Source organism: Heptranchias perlo, chromosome 32 (assembly GCF_035084215.1).
Source record: "Heptranchias perlo isolate sHepPer1 chromosome 32, sHepPer1.hap1, whole genome shotgun sequence".
Taxonomy (NCBI): domain Eukaryota; kingdom Metazoa; phylum Chordata; class Chondrichthyes; order Hexanchiformes; family Hexanchidae; genus Heptranchias; species Heptranchias perlo.
The window spans coordinates 31,941,569-31,966,156 of record NC_090356.1 but is presented as its reverse complement, the minus strand read 5'-3'; the positions used below and the strand labels follow the sequence as shown (position 1 = coordinate 31,966,156).

General features: G+C 44.2%; 1 protein-coding gene across 2 annotated transcripts in view; it reads right to left on the bottom strand.

Moving 5' to 3' along the window:
• Window positions 1–24,588, bottom strand: part of LOC137301214 (ephrin type-A receptor 8-like) — a 112,978-nt gene that overhangs the window by 68,675 nt on the left and 19,715 nt on the right. Inside the window, exons 4-8 of one of the 2 annotated variants that reach the window (XM_067970691.1) lie at window positions 21,578–21,740; window positions 18,480–18,576; window positions 9,826–9,893; window positions 4,628–4,753; window positions 4,062–4,247 (exon numbers count right to left, since the gene is read on the bottom strand). In XM_067970691.1, coding sequence (XP_067826792.1) covers window positions 4,062–4,247; window positions 4,628–4,753; window positions 9,826–9,893; window positions 18,480–18,576; window positions 21,578–21,740 — 640 coding nt within the window. The remainder of the gene's footprint in view (window positions 1–4,061; window positions 4,248–4,627; window positions 4,754–9,825; window positions 9,894–18,479; window positions 18,577–21,577; window positions 21,741–24,588) is intronic. The other variant, XM_067970692.1, reaches the window with a different exon arrangement.

Sequence of the window (24,588 nt, the reverse complement as noted above, 5' to 3'; positions counted from 1 at the left end):
CTTTCACTGTCAGCCGCACCCAAACCAATGCATTCAGCGGTTGGCCACGTCACCATCACTCGGTCACGCGTCAGCAATTTCTCCCCTTATAGGAGAAGAGAGCCCAGAATTCACGGGAGAGGGTGAGGACCGGAGGGGGTCCACAACAGACAGTCGTCCTCACTGACATGGAGCAGGAGGCTCTGGGGCTGAGCCGAACCCTCGAGTGCCTGTCCATCGGGGACGCGAGACTGGCACCCGACAAACATCTGGTGACAGAACTTTAACATTCAGCACATACAATATGAATTGATGTTAACATGCTTTGCCATCTTCAGCACCTCAGCATGCTCATCGCAACATGATACATCTGTGATCATGCTAAATATTGCCTTCTGTTCTCTTACAGGGACTTCAGCAAATGCTGTGACAGCAGAGGGTGATTCCTCAGAGGACCTGAGGTCTCTGAGAGTGCACCGTCACATCTGAGCGAGCCATCCACCAGCGCAGATACTCACAACTCGTGGGTCCCCGTCCTCAGTTAGTTGGGTTGGCACCTGGTGAGGTACCACACATGTGAGCACGAGCAGACACTGGTGGCAGGGGCAGCTATGGAGAGTCCGTGTCGGTGGGAGCACTGCTCTCCAGGCTCTGCTCAGCTGGACACAGATGCTCAACCCTAGGGGCCATCCTTTAAAAGGAGAATGATCGAGGGACAGCAGCACATTTGTGAGGCACTGGAACAGGTGCCACGCGCACTCTCCACAATAGCGCAGAGGATGGAGGAGTCCAACTCCTGCATGAGTGGAATGGTGGCACAGGTACAGGAGGGCATCTCTGAGATAATGTCACAGGGACGTGAGCAACTCCCTGAGATACTGTCATGGGTAAGTGCGTGAATGTCTGCGATGGAGAGAAGGCTAGCCTCATTTGCGCTTCAAGCATGGCTCACAAATGAGTCCATTTAGGCCCTGACAATGGCCATTCGGACTCACAGTGAACAACATTCTGCTGCCTTAAACAGACAGGCAGATACACTAGCACTGGCCTTGTAAGGCATCACACGTATCCTCCAAACTGTTGTCCAGCAGAGTGTAGGAATGATGTGGGCTTGGCCCAGGGGAGGGATGATGGTGAAAGGGGACATGGAAGTGAGGACGCCACTCAAAGCGCTCCCATGTCTCACCTGTTGCCCCCCTCTCAACCAGTACCCGCAATGCTGCCTCCTCTCCAGTGGCCGAGTCTTCTCCTACACAGGTGCAGGTGGAGCAGTCTTTGGAGGGGCCCTCATGGGCACCAAAACCCAGAGGGCATAGGCCCAAAGCATCTAATTGGTCAGGGCATGAACAAGAGCAACCTGCCACTACCTCTGCTGCAGCCACAGGGGATGCACCACGTAGAAGTAGTCGGAAGAGAAAGGCGAAGGTTTTGTGAGCACGAGGGGGATGCACAAGGGGGTTTGACGGTTGGGCATTTTGTTTATTTATATTTGCTTTTTGTTAAACTCACATTAAATATTATTATTGTCACCATTACTGCCACGTCTTGGCCATTCTTGACTGGCTTCTGTAATAAGGTCCTTTTATGAGGTTCACCATGAACGCCCACTCTTGATGCCACCCATTGGGTCACTCTACAGTGGGTGTAGGTGTAGTTGCAGGACTGTTTTGTGCAGGGGGCGGGGGAGGGGGCTGGTGTGGGCGCTGCTCTATCCAGGTGGTGTGAGGACTGGACTCTTCACACTGTCTGATGTTAAGAGAACCATTCACATATCAGTGACTCCCTGGCCTCATGAGCAGCCAGGTGAGCCACTGCTCTGCCCACGGGTTGCTCCTGCTCCTCCTCATCCTCCTCAATGTGAGTGGCAGATGTGGATGGGGCCTCCTCAGGCGGTGCCCCTCTCTGTTGCCCTCCGTGCTGTTGTGCAGGTGCCTGTGGTGCAGCACTGTGTTGTGGAGCTCCACGTGGCGGAGGTGGACACCGTGCCTGGCGAGGCTGGTGATGTTGCTCGTCCTCGGATGTAGTGGTGAATGTAGCCATGGCATCCCCATCCTGACGGTGTGAGTTTGTGGGGGTCCACAAAGTAGGTAAATGTGTTTGAGCAGCAGAATTTTGAGTGGAAAGTAAGAATTTTCAGTGAAAACACAAAGATCTCTCAGCAAAAACTTAGTCTGAAATAACAGAGTGCCCTGTTGCAATAAATGACTTTTTCTCCCCATCTATTAGATAAGCATCTGAATCTCCCACTGGCTGACGGCTGAAACACGTCTGTTGCAACAAGGAGTGTTTCCCACAGCACAGGAAACACGCTGAGGATCCTTCAAAATCGCACCCCCGCCAAAATGTGGAGAAAATTAAGTACTTCACGCACTTAAACTACCTCAACAACTGTGTAAATGATCATCCCGCCGGCTTTAATTGCCAGTGGGACTTCCGCATTCGGGAGGCGTGCGCGCCGCGTCAGTGGGGAACCCGGAAGTCTGCGGGTTGGAGCCGGGCTCCGAACCCGAATGGGAGTTCCCCGATTTTTGGAGCTCCCCCCGCCCCCAACGCACCCACTCCTTCACTGGAAATTCGAGCCGGTCTCAGACCTGGAGATAGGCCGTACCTGAGAGCAGCCTTGGTTTGCTAATAATTTGGGGCAGGTCCTGAGAAACGTCCCACTTTCCTGTGCTAAATAGCTGGATTTCCTGCCCCTTGCTCTCTCCCACTGGTTGAGGAGCGCGTTAGCTGCTTGAGACTGGCTATCAGCGCAGGTACGTGCTAACTGACCAATCACATAAAGGCTACTTGGGAACATCACCCATCAGTTTGATTGACAGGTGCTAAATACGAGCGGAATAGTTACTTCCTAACATCTGGAAAGAGATAACTTTACCCTTCAGTGTCAAATTTCCTGAGCAGCTTCAAGCTTTTGAGACGTGACTGGAGATGGACTGATTCACGTGCTCGATAAATTGGGTCGCACTAGTTTGTGGACAAATATTTTTCAGTATTTAGTGCAAGAAGAAAGTATGATAGATCATCTGCTGTCTTTGGGAGGTATTCAGAAAGGAGGTTGTGATGAGGGCATATTGCACAGAGAGTGCTTTATTTAGCTGCTCTATTTGTAAAGGGAACTGCAAACAACAGACATATTAAAGTACACGGTATATCACAGAGTCTTGAGGGGCCGTGTTCTGGTTATGTGGTGGGAAGCTTTGCTCACTGTATGCAAGTTTGGGAAATTTGGATATGTTCTGCACATGGTTTTTTCATCGTTAATTTAAATGGTTCAAAAATGATGAGCAGCATCCACCCTAATTTCCAATATGAATCGTCAACAGGCGAGGGATCCAATAGGATTATAAAGGCCAAAAATTACCTATTGAGGGGGAAAATGGAACAAAATAGACCAGTACTAAATTTCATTAAAAAAGAGTTGACATTTTCTGCAAGACTAGAATCGTAGAATCTTAATGCACAGAAGGAGGCCATTCAGCCCACTGTAACTATGCCACTCTTTGAAAGAGCTATCCAATTAGTTCCACTCCCTCTACTCCTTCCCTACGGCATTGCAAATTTCTAATTTTCAAGTATTTATCCAGTTCCCTTTTAGAAAGTTATAATTGAATCTGCTTCCACCGCCCTTTCAGGCAGCGCATTCCAGATCATAACAACCCACTGCGTAACAAAAATGTCTCCTCATCTCCACCCTGGTTCTTTTGCCAATTATCATAATTAATGAGAAGTCATGCTGTTTAGTATTTATGAGCTTCAAACTTATTGTACCCCAGATTACCTGATACAAGACTTATTTATTCTTTACCATCAGCAACAATTCTGGGATTGTACCATTAACCCTCAAAGTGCTGACAATATTTTTTGAGTAAATTTCAAGTTATACATTATAGCCCAGAGTTTCCTCAGAGCTGATCCCGCCCTGCTGCCGTAACTTCATTGTAATCAAGGGAGCAGCTCCGAGGAAATTCTGGGCTGATGAAATGTTTCTAATATCCAGAGAAAGTACTTTGCTGTAAGATACATTCATTCTTAAATCGAGTAATATTTATTCATGAAATTACTGCCATTCTAATACTTACTTCTAGTAACAACTCCTTCTAGACGAATAATATTAGGATGGTCAAATTGTCCCATGATGCTGGCCTCACTCAGAAAGTCCCGTCTCTGTTTTTCTGTGTACCCTGATTTGAGTGTTTTTAAAGCCACAGGGATCTCTCGCTTTGCTGGGAGTTTCAGACGACCATAGCACACCTCACCAAATTCACCTGCACAACAGCAAAGCGATAAATAACAACACACAGAAACTGGTAGACTCCAAGGGGTCGAGATTTGTCTTGAGGCAGCAGCACTAAATGAGCGGCATTGCATTAGCCACCTGCTCTCTGCCCAGTTTGATATTCCGTTCTATTGAAGTCAATGGGGCCAAATGTCGGGCGGGCGGCAGACACGATACTGCCCATTTTTGCACCACTGCCTATGATGGAATAATACCCACTAACGCCCTCAGAGCAACTAGGGATGAGCAATAGACACTACTTTGCCCATATCGACCGTGTCCCACGAATAAATAAACACAGAAACAGCAAAGGGGTCCTCCAATAATCACAGCTGTTGTTAGAAGAAAGAAAACAAATAAGCTTCTCACCCGAGCCAATAACTTTCTCAATTTTTATTCGTGACGCCTCTATTTCTCTGGCAAATTCGCGGACTGCTTGACTTGGATCTTCATAGGTGTGAGGGTCGACGTAAATCTTTGGGTCTGGGAATCTGACTGTTAAAATGGAGAAATAACACTCTGTGTAATATTATTTTAAACATTAAAATAAAGTGAGAACACTCACTGTGGTGAATGATCCAGTAAAGTTAGTAGAAAATTTGGTTTGAGATTCAACTTTCAAAAGTGAACTGAACAATGAATCTTAATTATTAACTCTGTATTTAAATCACCATGGACAAGATAAGCCGTCCAACCCAAGCGAAGAGTGGGTCATTTCACGTGCTGCTACATGGATACAAAATATCAGGGTAAATTCAATCATCTTCAGTCCCAATGTTGACTTGCTCTTGTAGCCATTTGAGCACAGCTCAACACTGGAAACGCAAGAGTGCTGAATTTACCTGATAGAATGCAACTACAGATCAACAGAATTATCAAAACAACATGCAGGACAAGGAGAAGATCAGTCCTACAAGCACGTTCCTCACTGACTTAGACAATAAGCATAAGAGACAATTGCTTGGCATTCGCTGTACTAACTTCTACCTAAATGAAGAGGTAATGAAGTATTAACAATTTCAGGTATTATACTGAGTTCACTGGTTTGGAGATGTGAACAATAAACAGCTCATTCATAGAATTCTAATGCTAAGGGAAACAGATCAAAGGCAGGTATTTGGGGGTGAGGTATGGATCAGTCATGATCTCATTCATTGGCGGAAAAGGCCCGAGGGGTTGAATGACCTACTCCTGTCCCTATGTCCAGGCCCGAGGGGCTGAATGACCTACTCCTGTCCCTATGTCCAGGCCCGAGGGGCTGAATGACCTACTCCTGTCCCTATGTCCAGGCCCGAGGTGCTGAATGGCCTACTCCTGTCCTTATGTACAGGCCCGAGGGGCTGAATGACCTACTCCTGTTCCTATGTGCAGAGGATAAACATAATGGTTGGGAGATTGACATTCACTTAAAACTTTAAAAGGAGTAGAGAACAGAGAGACATAGATACACAAATCTTTAAAAGTTGATAAAGATTTTAAAAAAAGGTTTTATAATTATGAGCATAGAGTACAAAAGGAGAGGTAATGCTACACCCAACAGATCATTGGTTAGAATACTGTCTCCAGTTTTAGGTGCCATACTTATGGTTGGATGTCAAGGTGACAGAGAGGGTGCAGGAGAGCGTCACGAAGATGATCCCGTAGATAAGATAATGGGGCTATTTTCATTGGAACAAAGAAGGTTAAGAGGAGATCTGATGTATGTGTTCAAAAATTATGAAGGGATTTGCCCAGGTCACTGTGCATGCTCACACATGGAGAATGGCCCCTTGGGAGAGGTACTGAAGGACTTCCGCTGCCTGAGGAACTGTACACCAGCTTTAGCACGGCCTCCAGGAGAGGAGTGGAATAAAGGGAGCCATGAAATATGAAGGCAGTTCAATAGCCACAGAGGGGCATCAATTCTGTCTTCATCTGACGTCGACATGCACTTTCATTCAGGACTCATCAGATAGTCAACAGGACAGGGAATGCTGGCCGATTTTTATCCATACTTTGCCTAGAGATACCATGCCTAATTATAGTGCCTCCAATGCCACACTGGCTGAGATCAGCTAGCCCAGCACAGACTGGGGGTTAAGCATGGGAGATTCCTGACCTGTGTGGCTGAGTACTGCGCCATGATTGTGTTTACACTGAGTGTTTTGTCTGTTTAATACCTCAATATTTCTCAGATTGTTTTTTCTGTTGGCTAAAAAAAAAATCAAATTTGCCAGGGTGCCTCTCTCATGCTGCGAACAAGAGCTAATCAAGGATTTATTGATCCACTGACAATCACAGCCCTTTCATTGCTTGAATGCAGTATAACGTCACTGGGGAAGACTTTACACTGGAGTTATAACTTAAACTACGTTTTTAAAACAAGGACTGATGAGGCATCTGAAGTGCAGACTGATTTTAAAGATTACCAGGACAAATACTCTCTCCTGTCTCTTGGAGGAGTTGTCTGCCAGTTACATAAATGTAAAAGATTCCATGGCACTATTTGAAAAAGATCAAAGTTCTCCTGGTGTCCTGGTCAACATTTCTCCCTCAACCAACACCACTAAAATGTAGTCACTGATTCATTTGCTGTTTGTGGGACCTTGCTGTGTGCAAATTGGCTGTTGTATTTGCCTCCATAACAACAAGCACTGAACATCAGTTAATCTACTGGTTGCAAAGTTCTTTGGAATGTCCCAAGGATGTTGTAGAGCAATATATGAACACCAGTTCTTTCTTCTTTCTTTACAGATGAGAGAGGTCTTTTTGCCTATCCTACCATAGAAACATTCAACACGAGCTAGTTATCTCTTAGCTCAGTAGGCAGCACTCTTGCCCCTAAATCAGGGGGTTGTAGGTTCAAATTCCCCTCCAGGAACACGCACATAATCTAGGCTGAAAGGAACACTGCACTGTTGGAGATGACATGTGATATTAAACTGAGGACCTGTCTGGCCTTTCAGGTGGATGTAAAAGATCTGATAGCACTATTCGAAGAACAGGAGCTGTATTCTGGTCAAGATTCTCCCTCAACCAACATCTGGTTGTTTATCTTAATGTTGTTTGTGTACAGGAGTAGGCCATTTAGCCCCTCAAGCCTGTTCTGCCATTCAATGAGATGATGGCTGATCTGTGACCTAACTCAATATATCCCCCATAGCCCCATTCCTAATACCCTTGGATAACAAAAATCTATTAATCTCAGATTTAAAATTAACAATTGACCTAGCATCAACTGCCGTTTACAGAAGAGAGTTCCAAACTTCTAGAAGTGTAGAAGTGTTTCCTAACTTCACTCCTGAAAGTCCTGGCTCTAATTTTTAGGTTATGTCCCCTAGTCCTCAACTCCCCAACCAGCGGAAATAGTTTCTCTCTATCTACCCTATCAGATCCCCTTAATATCTTGAAAATTTCAATCAAATCACCCCTTAATCTTCTAAATTCCAAGGAATAAAACCCTAGTTTGTGTAATCTCTCCTTGTAATTTAACCCTTGGAGTCCAGGTATCATTCTAGTAAATCTACGCTGCAATCCCTCCAAGGCCAATATATCCTTCCTAAGGTGCGGTGGCCAGAACTGAACACAGTACTCCAGGTGTGGTCTAACCAGGGCTTTGTCAACCCCCTTGTATTCTAGTCCTCCAGATATAAAGGCCAGCATTCCATTAGCCTTTTTGATTATTTTCTGCACCTGTCCATGACATTTTAATGATCTATGTACATGGACCTCTAAGTTTCTTTGGACCTCCACTGTTTCAAGTTTTTCACCATTTAGAAAGTACTCTGATCTATCCTTTTTAGGTCCAAAGTGGATGACCTCACACTTGCCTACATTGAAATCCATTTGCCACAGTTTTGCCCATTCGCTTAATGTATTAATATCTCTCTGTAATTTTATGCTTCCATCTACACGACTTACAATGCTACCTGTCTTTGTGTCATCGGCAAACTTGGATATGTGGCTCTCTGTCCCGTCATCTAAGTAGTTAATAAATACAGTGAATAGTTGAGGCCCTAATACAGATCCCTGTGGGACACCACTAGTCACATCCTGCCAATTTGAGTACCTGCCCATTATCCCCACTCTCTGCCTTCTGCCACTCAGCCAATTTCTTAACCAGGTCAATAATTTGCCCTCAATGCCATGAGTTTTAATTTTAGTTAACAGTCTCTTATGAGGGACTTTATTGAATACCTTCTGGAAGTCCATATAAACAACATCCATAGACATTCCCCTGTCCACTACTTTAGTCACCTCTTCAAAAAATTCAATTAGGTTTGTCAGCCATGACCTACCCTTTACAAATCCATGCTGGCTCTCTCTGATCAGCTGAAAATTTTCAAGGTGTTCAGTCATTCTATCCTTAATTATGGACTCCAGTAATTTTCCAACAACAGATGTTAGACTAACTGGTCTATAATTCCCTGGTTTCCCCCTCTCACTTTTCTTAAATAGCGGAGTGACATGTGCAATTTTCCAATCTAAAGGAACAGTTCCTGAATCGAGAGAAGTTTGGAAGATTATAATTAGGGCAGCTGCAATGTGCTCACCTACTTCCTTTAAAACCCTAGGATGGAAACCATCTGTTCCTGGGGATTTGTCACTCTTTAGTGCCATTATTTTCTTCATTATTATTAATTTGCTTACATAAACTATGGTAAGTCCCCGTTCCTGATTCAAAATTAGTATCCTTGGGGTGTCCGGCATGCTATCCTCTTCCTCTTCTGTAAATACTGACACAAAGTAATTATTTAGCATGTCTGTCATTTCCTTATTTTCATTTACAGTATCACCTATATCAGTTTTTAAGGAGTCCACATTGCTCTTGACCACCATCTTGTTCCTAATATAATTTTAAAAATGTTTGTGTTGATTTTGATATCCCTTGCAAGTTTCTTTTCATACTCCCTTTTTGTAGCTCTTACTATCTATTTTGTCACCCTTTTCTGTTCTTTGTATCTCTCCCAATCGCCAAGATCTGTGCTATTTTTTGCATTTTTGTATGCTTTTTCTTTTAGATTTATGTTGTCCCTTAACTCTTTTGTTGTCCATGGCTGTTTTTTTAGGCAAGTGGGTCTTTTACCCCTCAGGGGTAGAAACTGGTTCTGTATCACGTCAAATTCTTGCTGTGCATAAATTTGCTGCCACATTTCCCTATATTATCACAGTCACTACACTACAAAGGTACTTTATTGGCTGTAAAGCAGTTTGGGACATCCTGAATGGGCGTGAAAGGTGCTATATAAATGCAAGTTCTTTCTTGAATGATTCCAGAATTTTTGCGTCCACTCTCCTACCCAGAGGCCATTTCAGGTATTAATCACTCTGTATGTGACGAGGTGCTTCCTGACATCAGTCCTGAGCTCGCCTTTTATTTGTTTGTACCTATGCCCCCTCGTCTTGCAGACATGGTTTAATCTGTAGATTTCTGTTCTCAATATCTTCACCAGAAGAAATGAAAGCGTTGGGTAATATTCACAGCATTCATTAAATGGAAAATTATAATAAATGTAGAAGGCAATTAATTCTCCATGGGCTCATTTCAACTTTACAATCAACTGAACATTACTGCTCGTGGTACTTACGGTGTCCATTTTGGTAATACATCTTTTCTTCATCGGGATCCTGAAATGCTTTACTGTACCCACACCTTCTGCAAGAAAAATACATTACAGTAAAGCCACAGTTACAACGAGAGGGACCCTCAGTTTAGAACAATGTCCTACATGAAAACCTAGCCCAGAGAGATTAAGATTTCATCTCTTGGGTAACTATTACATACTCTATCAATGAACTGGCATTTGGACCAGTCCAAAATCATGCCGGTGGTTTTCAAGACCGATTAGCTTTCTGCAAAAACTTTCTAACGTTCATTAATTCTTGCAGCCAGCAGTAAAAAAAATGAATCATGTATCAAAGATAGCAAACACACACCATAAAAAAGGAAAGTTCTTGACAGCCTTGTGGCTGACCTCCTCCCTCCACCTGGTTTCATGTCTATAAAATATAATCTTCATTCACTGAGTCACTTTAGAGAAAACCCAGCTGGATCTGTGGCCCGTGACTGAACATCTGCATTGGTGGACACTGGGGTGAATTTCTATCTTCAGCACACGGGCGGTAATCTGGCCGTGCGGATCACTGCCCATTATAGAACCTGTCCCATTTTCAGTTCACTAAACCACATATCCACGTGTGAGGCAGTTTTCAAATTCTGCAGAGAAAGTTAGTTATCAATCTGTGACAGTCAGCCTATACAGACGGAGGGCGGAGAACAAAAGTTATCCACATTTTTTAGCATTTGATGGAGCTTTTATTCCTGGAGGGAGTCACACATGGACAACAGGGTAGAGTAGCCCAATTTTTAATGATACAAGATTGGCAACCAGCAGGTCAGGATTTCAAATCCCACCATGGCACATTATGAAAGTGAATTTTAAAAATCTGGTAATTTATTGGCTGCCACTAGAAAATGACCAGAAAAGCTGAGGTATTGTTGTAATAAGTTCGACTGGCTCACTATTGTCCTTCAGGGAAGGGAACCTGCCTCCCTCTACCCACTCTGGTTTATGTGTGACTCCAGTCCCACACTATGTGATTGACCCAATGCCCTCAGGGCACCTAGGAATGGGCAATAAATGCCGGCCATGCCAGTGTCACCCATATTCCAAGAACAAATATAAGATAAATCTTGGGGATGCTAAGAATGCTGGCGATCCCCTCCCTTTATAGAGGAAGACGATGGGAATTGCTCAGTAGGAATCAGTGTGTGAAGAGCTGTAGCCTCGAATCAGCCAAAGCTTCCATCTTCAATTCTATACTCATCTGGCAAGAAGTTTCACTTTGTCTTAATTTTTAGGTTCATGGTTGTGGGTTTTGCAAATTTTTCAGCACAATTCCTTGTATCAAGAATGAAGTAAGGAATATATTACTTTTATGGGCAAGGCTGAGATCATTGAGTACATTTTTGACATTTATTATTGCACTTATACATTATATATTCAGACATAAAAGAGTGGAGACTAATTTTCTACTGTACCTATGCTCTAGAACAATCACTGTTGTAACTTCTATTTATTCTACATAGTTAAATTCTCTGAAACAGCACGTTTTAATAATGTCTCAATGTTGGTACACATTTCTACATCTGTCACACAGCAACAATAACTTGCATTTATATAGCGCCTTTAAAGTAATAAAAATGTCCCAAGGCGCTTCACAAGAGCTTTAGCAGACAAAATTTGACACCGAGCCACATAAAAAGATATTAAGACAGGTTGGTTTTAAGGACCAACTTGAAGGAGGAGAGCGAGGTAGAGAGGCAGAGAGGTTTAGGGAGGGAATTCCAGAGCTTAGGGCCCAGGCAACTGAAGACACGGCCACCAATGGTGGAGCGATTAAAATCAGGGATGCGCAAGAGGCCAGAATTGGAATTGGAGCACAATATAAATATAATAAAAGCTTGAAGCTGTCAGCCTGTTCCTGCTCCTGGCAGTTAGTGCTAAGCCCACAGTGTAGTACTAATAACATATACTGGTGCTCTCGTAATGTTTAAAGACTAGTCATAGAACTGGAAATTTAAACTAGGGGCTGTCAGGTTATTAAATCTGACAATTATGGGTCCTATACCGAGCATCAGGTTTACTCTTAGTCACTGTTTTCAAGTCAAGACCTTCTGGAGAGTTGAAAATCACTTCCAATAAATACCTGGGTGATATTAATGCACTCTTGGCTCTGTTATAGTCCTGGCTAAAGCAAACTTCCTGACGGTTCATTATTCCTGCTGTTTGGCAGCAGGAGCGCTGTCTAATTTGGATCCAATGTTTTCATCCTTGTTGTAACTAGGTCAATCTTTTTCTCAGCAACAAAGGTTTCAGCCAATAAAACAATTCTTTAAAAGCCGTTGTTCCAGCTTAGAGTGGAGAGCGAGGCAGTAGGAAATTACGTTAAACATTTTAAACTTAAAACTGGTCAGGATAGGTGGAACAGTGGCAGATTCAGTAGAATAGAGTGAAAGTAAAAAAAGGCAGAAAATAAGGACAAAATTGGGAAAGTGACAGAAATACAAACAGTAAATTTTATATAAAAATTGAGTTTAATTAAGTAACAGGGCTAATCTTACAACTAATAAAGCTATTCCAGATGTTTTGGTAGTTTTTTTATATCACTGTTTAGGCCCCAGCCAGAGTATTATGTTCAATTCTGGGCACCACACTTTGGGAAGGATGTCAAGGCCTTAGAGAGGGTGTAGAAGAGATTTACTAAAATGGTACCAGGGATGAGGGACTTCAGTTACGCAGAGAGACTGGAGAAGCTGGGGTTGTTCAACTTAAAGCAGAGAAGGTGAAGGGGAGATTTGATAGAGGTGTTCAAAATCATGAAGGGTTTTGATAGAGTAAATAAGTTTCCAGTGGCAGAAGGGTCGGTAACCAGAGGACACAAATTTAAAGTAATTGGCAAAAGAACCAGAGGCGAGGTGAGCAGAATCTTTTTTACGCAGCGAGTTGTTATGATCTGGAATGCACTGCTTGAAAGGACGGTGGAAGCAGATTCAATAATAACTCTCAAAAGGGAATTGGATAAATACTTGAAGGGAAAAAATATGCAGGGCTCTGGGGAAAGAGCAGGGGAATGGGATTAATTGGGTAGCTCTTTCAAAGAGCTGGTACAGGCATGTAGGGCCAAATATCCTGCTTCTGTGCTGTATTATTATATTATAGAATCATAGAATCATAGAAAGGTTACTGCACGGAAGGAGGCCATTCAGCCCATCGAGTCCGCGCCGGCTCTATGCAAGAGCAATCCAGCGAGTCCCACTCCCCCGCCCTACCCCCGTAGCTCTGCAAGTTATTTTCCTTTCAAGTACTTATCCAGTTCCCTTTTGAAGGCCATGATTGAATCTGCCTCCACCAACCCCCTGGGCAGTGCATTCCAGATCCTAACCACTCACTGTGTAAAAATGTTTTTCCTCATGTCACCTTTGGTTCTTTTGCCAATCGCCTTGAATCTATGTTCTCTGGTCTTTGACCCTTCCGCCAATGGGAACAGTTTCTCTCTATCTACTCTGTCTAGATCCTTCATGATTTTGAATACCTCCATCAAATCTCCTCGCAACCATCTCTGTTCCAAGGAGAACAACCCAGCTTCTCCAGTCTATCCACGTAACTGACATCCCTCATCCCTGGAATCATTCTAGTAAATCTTTTCTGCATCCTCTCTAAGGCTTTCACATCTTTCCTGAAGTGTGGTGCCCAGAACTGGACACAATACTCCAGTTGTGACCGAACCAATGTGTTTTAAAGGTTCATCATGACTTCCATACTTTTGTACTCTATGCCTCTATTTAAAAAGCCCAGGATCCCGTATGCCTTTTTAACCACTTTCTCAACCTGCCCTGCCACCTTCAACGATTTGTGCACATATACCCCCAGGTCTCTCTGTTCCTGTACCCCTTTTAGAGTTGTGCCCTTTGGTTTATATTGCCTCTCCTCATTCTTCCTACCAAAATGTATCACTTTGCATTTTTCTGCGTTAAATTTAATCTGCCACATGTCCGCCTGTGCCACCAGCCTGTCTATATCCTCTTGAGGTCTATCACTATCCTCCTCACTGTTTACTACCCTTCCAAGTTTTGTGTCATCTGCAGATTTTGAAATTGTGCCCTGTACACCCAAGTCCATGTCATTAATATATGTCAAGAAAAGCAGTGGTCCCAGCACCGACCCCTTGGGAACACCACTGTACACCTCCCTCCAGTCCGAAAAACAACCGTTCACCACTACTCTCTGTTTCCTGTTCTTTAGCCAATTCTGTATCCATGTTGCTACTGCCCCCTTTAACCCATGGGCCACAATCTTGATGATAAGCCTACCATGTGGCACTTTATCAAACGCCTTTTGAAAGTCCATGTAGACCACATCAACCGCATTGCTCTCATCTATCCTCTCTGTTACCTCATCAAAAAACTCAATCAGGTTAGTCAAACACGATTTGCCTTTAACAAATCCATGCTGGCTTTCCTTAATCAATCCACCCTCGTCCAAGTGACTGTTAATTCTGTCCCAGATTATTGTTTCTAAAAGTTTCCCCGCCACTGAGCTTAAACTGACTGGCCTATGGTTGCTGGGTCAAAATCCTGGAACTCCCTTCCTAACAGCACTGTGGGAGAACCTTCACCACACGGACTGCAGCAGTTCAAGAAGGCGGCTCACCACCACCTTTTCACGGGCAATTAGGGATGGGCAATAAATACTGGCCTCGCCAGCGACGCCAACATCCCATGAACGAATAAAAAAAAAATAACGATTCTATGATTCTACACAGAATGTACAGCACAGTAACAGGCCATTTGGCCCAACTGGTCCATGCCGGTGTTTATGCTCCACACGAGCCTCCTCCCACCCCTCTTTATCTAACACTATCAGCATATCCTTCTGTTCCTTTCTTCCTCATGTGTTTATCTAGCTTCCACTTAAATCACTAACATTTCATTTTCGGGTTAGCTGAAAACAAGATGGAGCTGCAAGTTCCCTAAACCTGCTGGCAGTTAGTGTTGATCTATTTAACTCTACATTGCGGCATGAACAGAATCCTCTATGAATGCAGACCTCAATGTGACTGGGGTCTGCACAGTGTATGCAGACATATAGTGTTCTCGAGAGACTCAGTTCCACTCATTCCCGGCAAAGTTTGCCAAATACAATCATATTTCATATCTGCTCCTGCATTTAAATAAATGCATTAAAGTTGCTTTTGCTTTTGTTTTTTCCATTGTCTAAGTTTATTTTTCCTCCTCTAATTTCCTCTCTGGTTACCCCCCACCCCTCCCCCATCTCCAGAAGCCACTGACCTTCCCTAGTCAATACTACATGGTATATTTATCCACAAAGTTAACTTGGGGGACGGGAATGGAATATTTTGAGTTACAACCATTAGAAAGGAGTCAGCTCCTTTCTGTGAGGGGAGAGTGATGTTTGTGATATCACAATAGTCTACCTGTGATAATACAGCCAACTTGTGCCCAGTGGTTCACGTGTTCTGAGTCAGCTGATCTTACTTAGAGCAGTGAGCAAGGGTTACAAGGTGCCAGCTGTGGCTCAGTGGTCACACACTCATCTCTAAATCAGAAGATTGTGGGTTCAAGCCCCATTCCAGAGACTTTGAGCACAAAATCCAGGCTGACGCTCCAGTGCAGTTCTGAGGGAGTGCTGCGCTGTCAGAGATGTCGTCTTTGACGGTGAGACATTAAACAGGCTTCTGTCCTCTCAGGTGGATGTAAAAGATGGCACTATTCGATGAAGAACAGAGGAGTTCTCCCCAGTGTCCTGGCCAATATTTATCCCTCAACCAACATCACTAAAAACAGATTATCTGCTCATTATCTCATTGTTAATGGGAGCTTGCTTTGTGCAAATTGCTTACTACATTACAACTGTGTGATTACACGTTAAAAGTACTTCATTGGCTGCAAAGCACTTTGGGATGTCCTAAGGTTGTGAAAGACACTATATAAATGCAAGTTATTTCTTTCATTACCCACTCAATGTACTTAGAATCACAGAACCGTTGAGATTTACAACACAGAAGGAAGTTATTTGGCCCATCATGTCTGTGCCAGCTCTTTGCCAGAGCAATTGCAAACTAATCCCATTTGCCCATTGCTCTGTATTACGCCAAAACTAATCCCACTTCCTCGCTTACACCTCATAGCCCCGTATTAATCCCACACTAATCCCACTGCCCCACTCTCTCCCCATTGCACTATATCAATCCCACACTAATCCCACTGCCCCGCTCTCTCCCCATTGCACTATATCAATCCCACACTAATCCTACTGCTCCGCTCTCTCCCCATTGCACTATGTCAATCCCACACTAATCCAACTGCCCCACTCTCTCCCCATTGCACTATATCAATCCCACACTAATCCTACTGCTCCGCTCTCTCCCCATTGCACTATATCAATCCCACACTAATCCTACTGCTCCGCTCTCTCCCCATTGCACTATATCAATCCCATACTAATCCTACTGCTCCGCTCTCTCCCCATTGCACTATATCAATCCCAAACTAATCCCATTGCCCCACTCTCTCCCCATTGTCCTGTATCAATCCCAAACTAATCCCTCTGCCCTATCCCTGTATCTTTCTCTGCTTCAAATATAATATCCTTAAGTTAGGAAGGAGAAAAATGAGCTAGGTTTTCTGCTTGTGATTGCTTCCCAGTGACCTCTGTAAGTGCGTGAGTGGACTTTATGTGAGGATACATTGGCAGAATTGGACACAGCGGTGATTCTATCCCCCTCCCTCGCCACCAAGTCATGGGGCAGAACTTTCACCTTTGGTGAGGGTGTAAAATGGACGGTTGATCCGCTACCGACAAATATAGAAAAACTCCCAAAGATTTATTTGTGCCCGGTGATTGACACTAACACATAGACAGCCTTTGACTACTTAATAATGTTCAAGTAGACCAGGAGCCTTTTTTTCCCACAAGATGTTTGGAATTGGCTGTCACTGGTGACATATTTTGTTTACATTGAGTGAGACAATGATCCCAATAACCTCTGCTCAGCCTTTAAATCATTTCTGCAATGGTGTGTACACATGTCAGCTATCCAGACATAACTCACTTGGTGTGAAATATCACCATTCAACGCAGTGAAATGATCCATTTCTCCAATGGAGAATGTACTGTGATACAGAGATCAGCTCCATTTTATTTGTGAATTGATGAGTCTTCTCGTTGCATCACAAGCCTTCATTTATCAAAATACGATATTAAATGACTGCAATGTTTGCTTTTAATCACTTTATGGTTGCACTTCTTTGTAAATAAGGCTGCTCAGAGCTTTTAGTGTTATGTTTATTGTTTTTCTTGAATGTTCAATGGGTTTGTGCACTGCAGCATGGAACGGCTGATGTTGGTCCTTCCCTCTGATTTGCAGGGACAGTAGAATTGAAAGAGGCAACCCAGAGATTACAGAATGGGTTAAACTGAATATATGATTGGGCCGAAGAATGGCAGATGAAATTTAATGCAGACGAGCGTAAAATGTAAAATGGGCAACATGAATACTTTAGCGGAACAGGCTCGAGGGGCTGAATGGCCTACTCCTGTTCCTAAGTTCCTGAAAGAGCTATAGATGAAGCTGAAAGATACCCAGGATTCTTAGTAAACTCAACGTTCAACATGCCCAACCAGTCCAAAGCCACAATCGACAAAACCAATAGGATGTCGAACTCCAGTCAAAACAGTAGAATATAAGTCAGAGGACAAATGTAAGCAATCTTACAAGCTTTCGGAGCTTACCTCCTTCGTCAGGTGAGTGAACCTCACTCACCTGATAAAGGAGGAAAGCTCCGAAAGCTTGTGATTTTCAAATAAAACTGTTGGACTATAACCTGGTGTTGTAAGATTCCTTACATTTGTCCACCCCAGTCCATCACTGGCATCTCCACATCATAAGTCAGAGGAGGCAGTGATCAACCTGCTCAGGGCTCTGGTCAGACGGCACCCTGAAAACTGCATCCAGTTCTGCTTGCTAAGAATCAAGGGAGACCTTCAAGCACCGGAGGCAGTGCAGAGAAGGTCATGGAGGCTGATCCCCAGGGTCAGGGGTCTGAGTTATGAGGGGGGACTGGAGAGACTTGGGCTTTACAAGCTAGAAAGGAAGGGTTTGGGAGGTGATCTTATCGATCAATATAAGATCACTGAAGGAATGCAAAAGATTTGTCTTGAATATTACTTTAAATTAAACTGTGTGAGTAGGACAAGGGGTCACAGGGTCAAACTAGTAAAAGGTAACTTTAGGACTGATGTCAGGAAGTCCTTTTTCACACAGAGAGTAATCGACACTTGGGATGGACTTCCAAATGGAGAGATTGAAGTGAACACTCTGGATGTATTTAAGAAACAACTAAAAACAGCAATGGGGGAAGTGTACAATGGTTCAGGATGGATGAATTAAGATGGGCCGAATGGCTTTCACCATCCATAAGTATCATTTTTAAGCATGAAATTGTTTGGGGAAATACCAAGCAGTCGACAGGTACATTCTGAGAGGTCAACAGGTGAGTTAACTCAGGTTGCTCTTGCATACAAGGCCTGTTTCAGAATGGTACAGGGCCAATTCTGCACCAAGGTTGCCTGAATCACAATAAGCAAACTGATGGGTAGGCTTGATGGATCAATGGTCTCCTATCCAAAAGGTTACTGTGTTATTGCATTACTTTTACCTTTTCTTGCAGATAAACATTGCCAGGAGAACGATGAGCCCAGTCACCAAAGCAAAACAGATCCAGATTATGGTGGTGGTATCATATCGGAGAGACACTAAAAGAGAGAGATAGAAACACTGTTGATGTAATAAGATGTCCCACCAGAACCTACTTTTGGATTTTATTCCTACTCTCTATGATTAAGCATCATTAAAATAAATGAACAACCTGATATTTTCCTTTAATAACCTGTGATTGAGACACATGAGATATGGAGCCAATTTCCAGTTATATGTCGTTTCTATGATGGTTGCCATGGAGACCATTATTAATCAGAAAATGCATTTGAAGTCGACATCTCAATTTTCATGCAAGTTAAATAGTTTCGAGACACTTCTGATAGATTTTATGCAGATGTTTAATCACAACTGAGGGTTGAAACTATTGCCCCTTTGGTTACTATGGTGACCTCAAATGTGCAGCCCATAACTTGCACTTTGTGACACCAACAGAGACAATGCTTGTTTTTGTATTCTCTTCAGTCAATCAGACTTATCCAAGGGTAGAATGTGTGCATTATCTCTGGTATCGGCAGTGTGTCTCTCACTTTCCCTCTTTAAAATTAATCAATGAAAGAAAGTTCTCTTGGGGAAGTGCGGTGATAAATCTCGAATTCACCTCAGCTCGTCCTGACAAGGCGGAAGAGGTGAAATCAGACAGGACTCTCAAGAACATGCACTAGCCACAGATTGCTACTAGACAATGCACACGTATGGATATTGAGTGAGGGCAGAATTGAGTTTGTTTCCACGGCCCCTTATCATTGAACAGCCTGTCAACACACGGCCTAAAGAGGCTTCTGATACTGAGACCCCCAGGGTAGATTTTCTTGGTGCTGCACCTGGGCACAGCACATCGACCAGGTAATCAGGGAGGGAGGAGTGCACACCCAAAAGGGAACTCACCTAATCCTGCGTCCATTCACTTAAATGGCTCTGTTAGTAGACTGTGCTCTATTAGTGCTGGGCTCTGTCAGTAGGCTGTGCTCTATTAGTGCTGGGCTCTGTCAGTAGGCTGTGCTCGAATAGTGCTGGGCTCTGTTAGGGGGAGTGTGCTCCATTAGTGCTGGGCTCTGTCAGTAGGCTGTGCTCTATTAGTGCTGGGCTCTGTCAGTAGGCTGTGCTCTATTAGTGCTGGGCTCTGTCAGTAGGCTGTGCTCTGTTAGTGCTGGGCTCTGTTAGTGCTGTGCTCTATTAGTGCTGGGCTCTGTCAGTAGGCTGTGCTCTATTAGTGCTGGGCTCTGTCAGTAGGCTGTGCGCTATTAGTGCTGGGCTCTGTCAGTAGGCTGTGCTCTATTAGTGCTGGGCTCTGTTAGTAGGCTGTGCTCTGTTAGTGCTGGGCTCTGTTAGTGCTGTGCTCTATTAGTGCTGGGCTCTGTCAGTAGGCTGTGCTCTATTAGTGCTGGGCTCTGTTAGTGCTGTGCTCTATTAGTGCTGGGCTCTGTCAGTAGGCTGTGCTCTATTAGTGCTGGGCTCTGTCAGTAGGCTGTGCTCTATTAGTGCTGGGCTCTGTCAGTAGGCTGTGCTCTATTAGTGCTGGGCTCTGTTAGTAGGCTGTGCTCTATTAGTGCTGGGCTCTGTCAGTAGGCTGTGCTCTATTAGTGCTGGGCTCTGTCAGTAGACTGTGCTCTAATAGTGCTGGGCTCTGTCAGTAGGCTGTGCTCTATTAGTGCTGGGCTCTGTCAGTAGGCTGTGCTCTATTAGTGCTGGGCTCTGTCAGTAGGCTGTGCTCTATTAGTGCTGGGCTCTGTTAGTAGGCTGTGCTCTAATAGTGCTGGGCTCTGTCAGTAGGCTGTGCTCTATTAGTGCTGGGCTCTGTCAGTAGGCTGTGCTCTATTAGTGCTGGGCTCTGTCAGTAGGCTGTGCTCTATTAGTGCTGTGCTCTGTCAGTAGGCTGTGCTCTATTAGTGCTGGGCTCTGTTAGTAGACTGTGCTCTAATAGTGCTGTGCTCTGTCAGTAGGCTGTGCTCTATTAGTGCTGGGCTCTGTTAGTAGACTGTGCTCTATTAGTGCTGGGCTCTGTCAGTAGGCTGTGCTCTATTCGTGCTGGGCTCTGTTAGGGGCAAATATTCCTCTACACCCAATTTTCCTGTATTTGCGGATTCCAGGCAAGAACAATGGCAACTTGCATTGATATAGCAAGTTATAGACATTGAAAATGCTCCAAAGAGCTTCACAGAGGCATGAGGAAAAACACTGACATCAAGCCAAAGAAGGAGATATTAGGAGGAGCGGCCACAGACTTGGTCAAAGAGGTGGGTTTTAAGGAGGGTCTTAAAGGAAGAGATGGAGGTGGAGCGGTTTAGAGAGTGAATCTCAGAGCATGCGGCCGAGGCAGCTAAAGGCACAGCTGCCGACGGTGGGGCAAAGGGAGGGGGGAATGTACAAGGTCAGAGTCAGAGGAATAGAGAGAGGGAGGCGGAATAGAGGAGGTTACAGAGATAGGGAGAGATGACTCCATATAGGGTTTTATACACAAGGATAAGAATTTTAAATTTAAGACATTGGGAGATTGGCCTACATTTACTCCCAATCAGGACAGAATTCCATAAAGTAACACAGAATCTGCAGCACAGAAACAGGCCATTGAGCCCGACTGGACTATGCCAGTGTTTATACTCCACACGAGCCTCCTCCCACTCTAATTACCTCTTCCCACCCTCCATTCCCTTCTCCCCCAGGTATATATGAAGCCTCACCTGAAGTGTGGAACTTGATGTAGGATATGAAAACAGCAGTGAGTTTTGGATGAGCAGAAGTTTACGGAGTGTGGAGGGAATGGAGGGCGGCCAGGAGAGCATTGGAATAGTCAAGTCTGGATGTGGCAAAGGCGCGAATGAGGGTTTCAGCAACAGACAGGAGGGTTGGCGCTGTTATGGAGGTGGAAGTAGGTGGTCCTTGTAATGGAGAGTATATGAGATCCAACACACCCAAGTGCACATTCAGAAAAATCTACCCCTCCACCCCCCTAAGAGGAGTCCTGATGGGCAATCACCACTTTACACGCTTAACAAAGATTTGACCAATCTATTGTTTGGGAGCCCGCGCTGCACATACCTGATTTCCCAGTTTCAATCTCTACAGTCTGGCTGAATCGGCCACACCCAGCTGATGTACGAGCTCGAACCTGAAATACATAACGAGTTCCAGGTTTCAGGTTGGAGACTGTCACACTTGTTCCCCTGGCTTTCAGTGTGGAGTAACTCTGCTGTTCCTTACCCTGTGGGACAGTAAAAATACTCCATTTGAGGAGCAGCTTGAGGTAGACTGCTAGTCATTACTCATATTACAAGGCAGCGGCTGCAAACTCAGATAGATATAGAATTAAGAAGAGGGATGTCAACTCTGGTTGAACCATATTCTGTTTGGTTTCATCACATGACCTCCTGCCTCCAACCATCCCATCCATTGGTTGCCAATATGTCAATCAGTCAAGTATGGTGCCTACAATACCCACAATCCTCTGCGCTCCAAAAGCCACACTATCCATCGCGTGGTTTTACCCCAGCGCGCATGTGCCAGGGCCGCACTGCATCCTGGGAGCGCTGCGGCTTTGCTATTTGCAGTGAGTCTGGTTGGAGTGAAAGACGAGAAGTAAATGTCGCAGTGATTTTTCTCCCGGGTTTTGCTCGCAGGCGTGTCCGGGAGATTAATCTTTAATTCCAGGAGACTCCAGGGCAATCCGGGAGGGGTTGGCAACCCTAATTAAGGAGCAAAAAGAAGAGAAATGGAGAAAAGCTGAAATGAAAACTATTAATGTTGGAAAGGCACAGCAGGGAAGTGATCATCTAGAAGGAGGAAGATGACACTTTATTTTGGGCTGGACTAAAGACCTATCCAAAACCCTAAAAAAAAATTCAAGGAGGAAACTAACACAAGACAACAACAATTTGCATTTATATAGTGCCTTTATCATCATAGAATCATAGAATTATAGAAAGGTTACAGCACGGAAGGAGGCCATTTGGCCCATCGAGTCCGTGCCGGCTCTATGCAAGAGCAATCCAGCTAGTCTCACTCCCCCGCCCTTTCCCCGTAGCCCTGCAAATATTTCCCTTTCAAGTACTTATCCAGTTCCCTTTTGAAGGCCATGATTGAATCTGCCTCCACCACCCCCTCGGGCAGTGCATTCCAGATACTAACCACTCACTGTGTAAAAAAGTTTTTCCTCATGTCACCTTTGGTTCTTTTGCCAATCACCTTAAATCTATGTCCTCTGGTTCTTGGCCCTTCTGCCAATGGGAACAGTTTCTCTCTATCTACTCTGTCTAGACCCTTCATGATTTTGTCGTATCATGGTAAAATGTCCCAAGGCGCTTCACAAGAGCGTAATCAGTCAAAATTTGACACCAAGTCACATAAGGAGATTTTAGGACAGGTGACCAGAAGCTTGGTCAAAGAGGTAGGTTTTAAGGAGTGTTTTAAAGGAGGAGAGAGAGGTAGAGAGGCGGAGAGGTTTAGGGAGGGAATTCCAGAGCTAAGGGCCCTAGACAGCTGAAGGCACGGCCGCCAATGGTGGAGTGATGGAAATTCTGCACAAGAAGCCGGAATTGGTGTTATACCAAAATCTCAACAGAACTTAAGAGGGATAGATGTTAGTCTTTATCGCCAGGGTATTAAGCATCATGTGGGTGGAGTGCAGAAAGGAATATCTGGCGGGGAGGTTTCCATACCAGCGACAGGGCCTGCCTGATTATCCATCCATTTAAATGAATGGAATGTATATCAGGGGGGTTCCAAACTCCACGTAGGATTCTGCCTCTCCGTTATTCCTCTCTGTGCTTGGCCCAATCAATACCTAATACAAGGGCACTAAATAGGACAATCTCAGAGGGATAGATTTAAAGAGGGGATCTGACGAGCAAGACTCCTTATAAAAATAAAACACTCACAAATAATTGCAATGCTTCTTTAGCCTCTGAGGTTTTACTTTATCTTTCTCAGTTTATTTTGAAGACTTTGGTTTGAACTTGATGATGGGATCAGGAACTCACTCGAAGCACTCACTCAATGTGAGCGAGCTGAATTAATTTTTTTTTAAAAGCGCTCGCACTAACGGGGTTCCTGTGTGGACCTGCTACACCCACCCCATGTTCCACAGCAGTCAGAACACACGTTCGTTAGTAGGGAGTCTGTTCAGTATCACTGGTGTCAGTGCACTGGCTTCAATAGAGACAGATTATGGGCAGCTGTGTTTTTGTTCAGTCTCCAATGTGTATGTGTTATGTTTTAGTGAATACTTAACCGACACACAAAAATAAATACAATAAAATAAATTTCCACCAAAATTGGTTGTACCGAAATGAATGATGCTGAACAGATGGACGGGAACCTTGTGCCAACATGTCAACCCTGGTCTGTACAGCACCAAGTGGAGGGGAGTCTGTCCAGCTTAATCTAAGTAAATATATATAAACGTGATATCCAAATAACTCGTTGGTGCTGATAGGCACTAACCATTGAGAATATTTCCTATCTATAGAACGTAATGATGCACAACAGCTTAACATTGTACCTGCCACAGCCAGTGTTGTTCATGATATTTATGCCTTGCATTACCATCTCCTTTAATCAGGATTCCCTGTAACAATTTAATTTTGAGAGGGCCCTGATGGTGGATTGTATCGTAAACGTACGATTCAATCACAGTGGAGCACAGTTTGTGAAACACCATGTTAAGATAAGTGAATATTTCTGATAATTCGGCTCTTGTTCTGATTTGAGCAGCATTAAATCAATGTGATTAAATAATTATAGACACAGGGGATGTTGGAAGACCCAGCAGCTTCATGTAATTGGTCAGTTTGGAGTTAGTTAAATGGTGCCCCACTGTAATTGCAAATGGTGTCAACTGTTGTGCAATACATAACTCGGGACAAGGTACTCGTTGCTCTGATTGGACCTGACAGATATGTTAACCCATTCACAATCATCTAGTAATTAGTGCTGTAATTTCCCTTAGTTGGTTGCCTGCCCTCCTTCATTCACCTACCCCTAGCCAAGAGGGCGACAGGCAGACTGTCTCCCCAAACCTCTGCCAAAGCTACACCATAGGTGTTCTTACACTC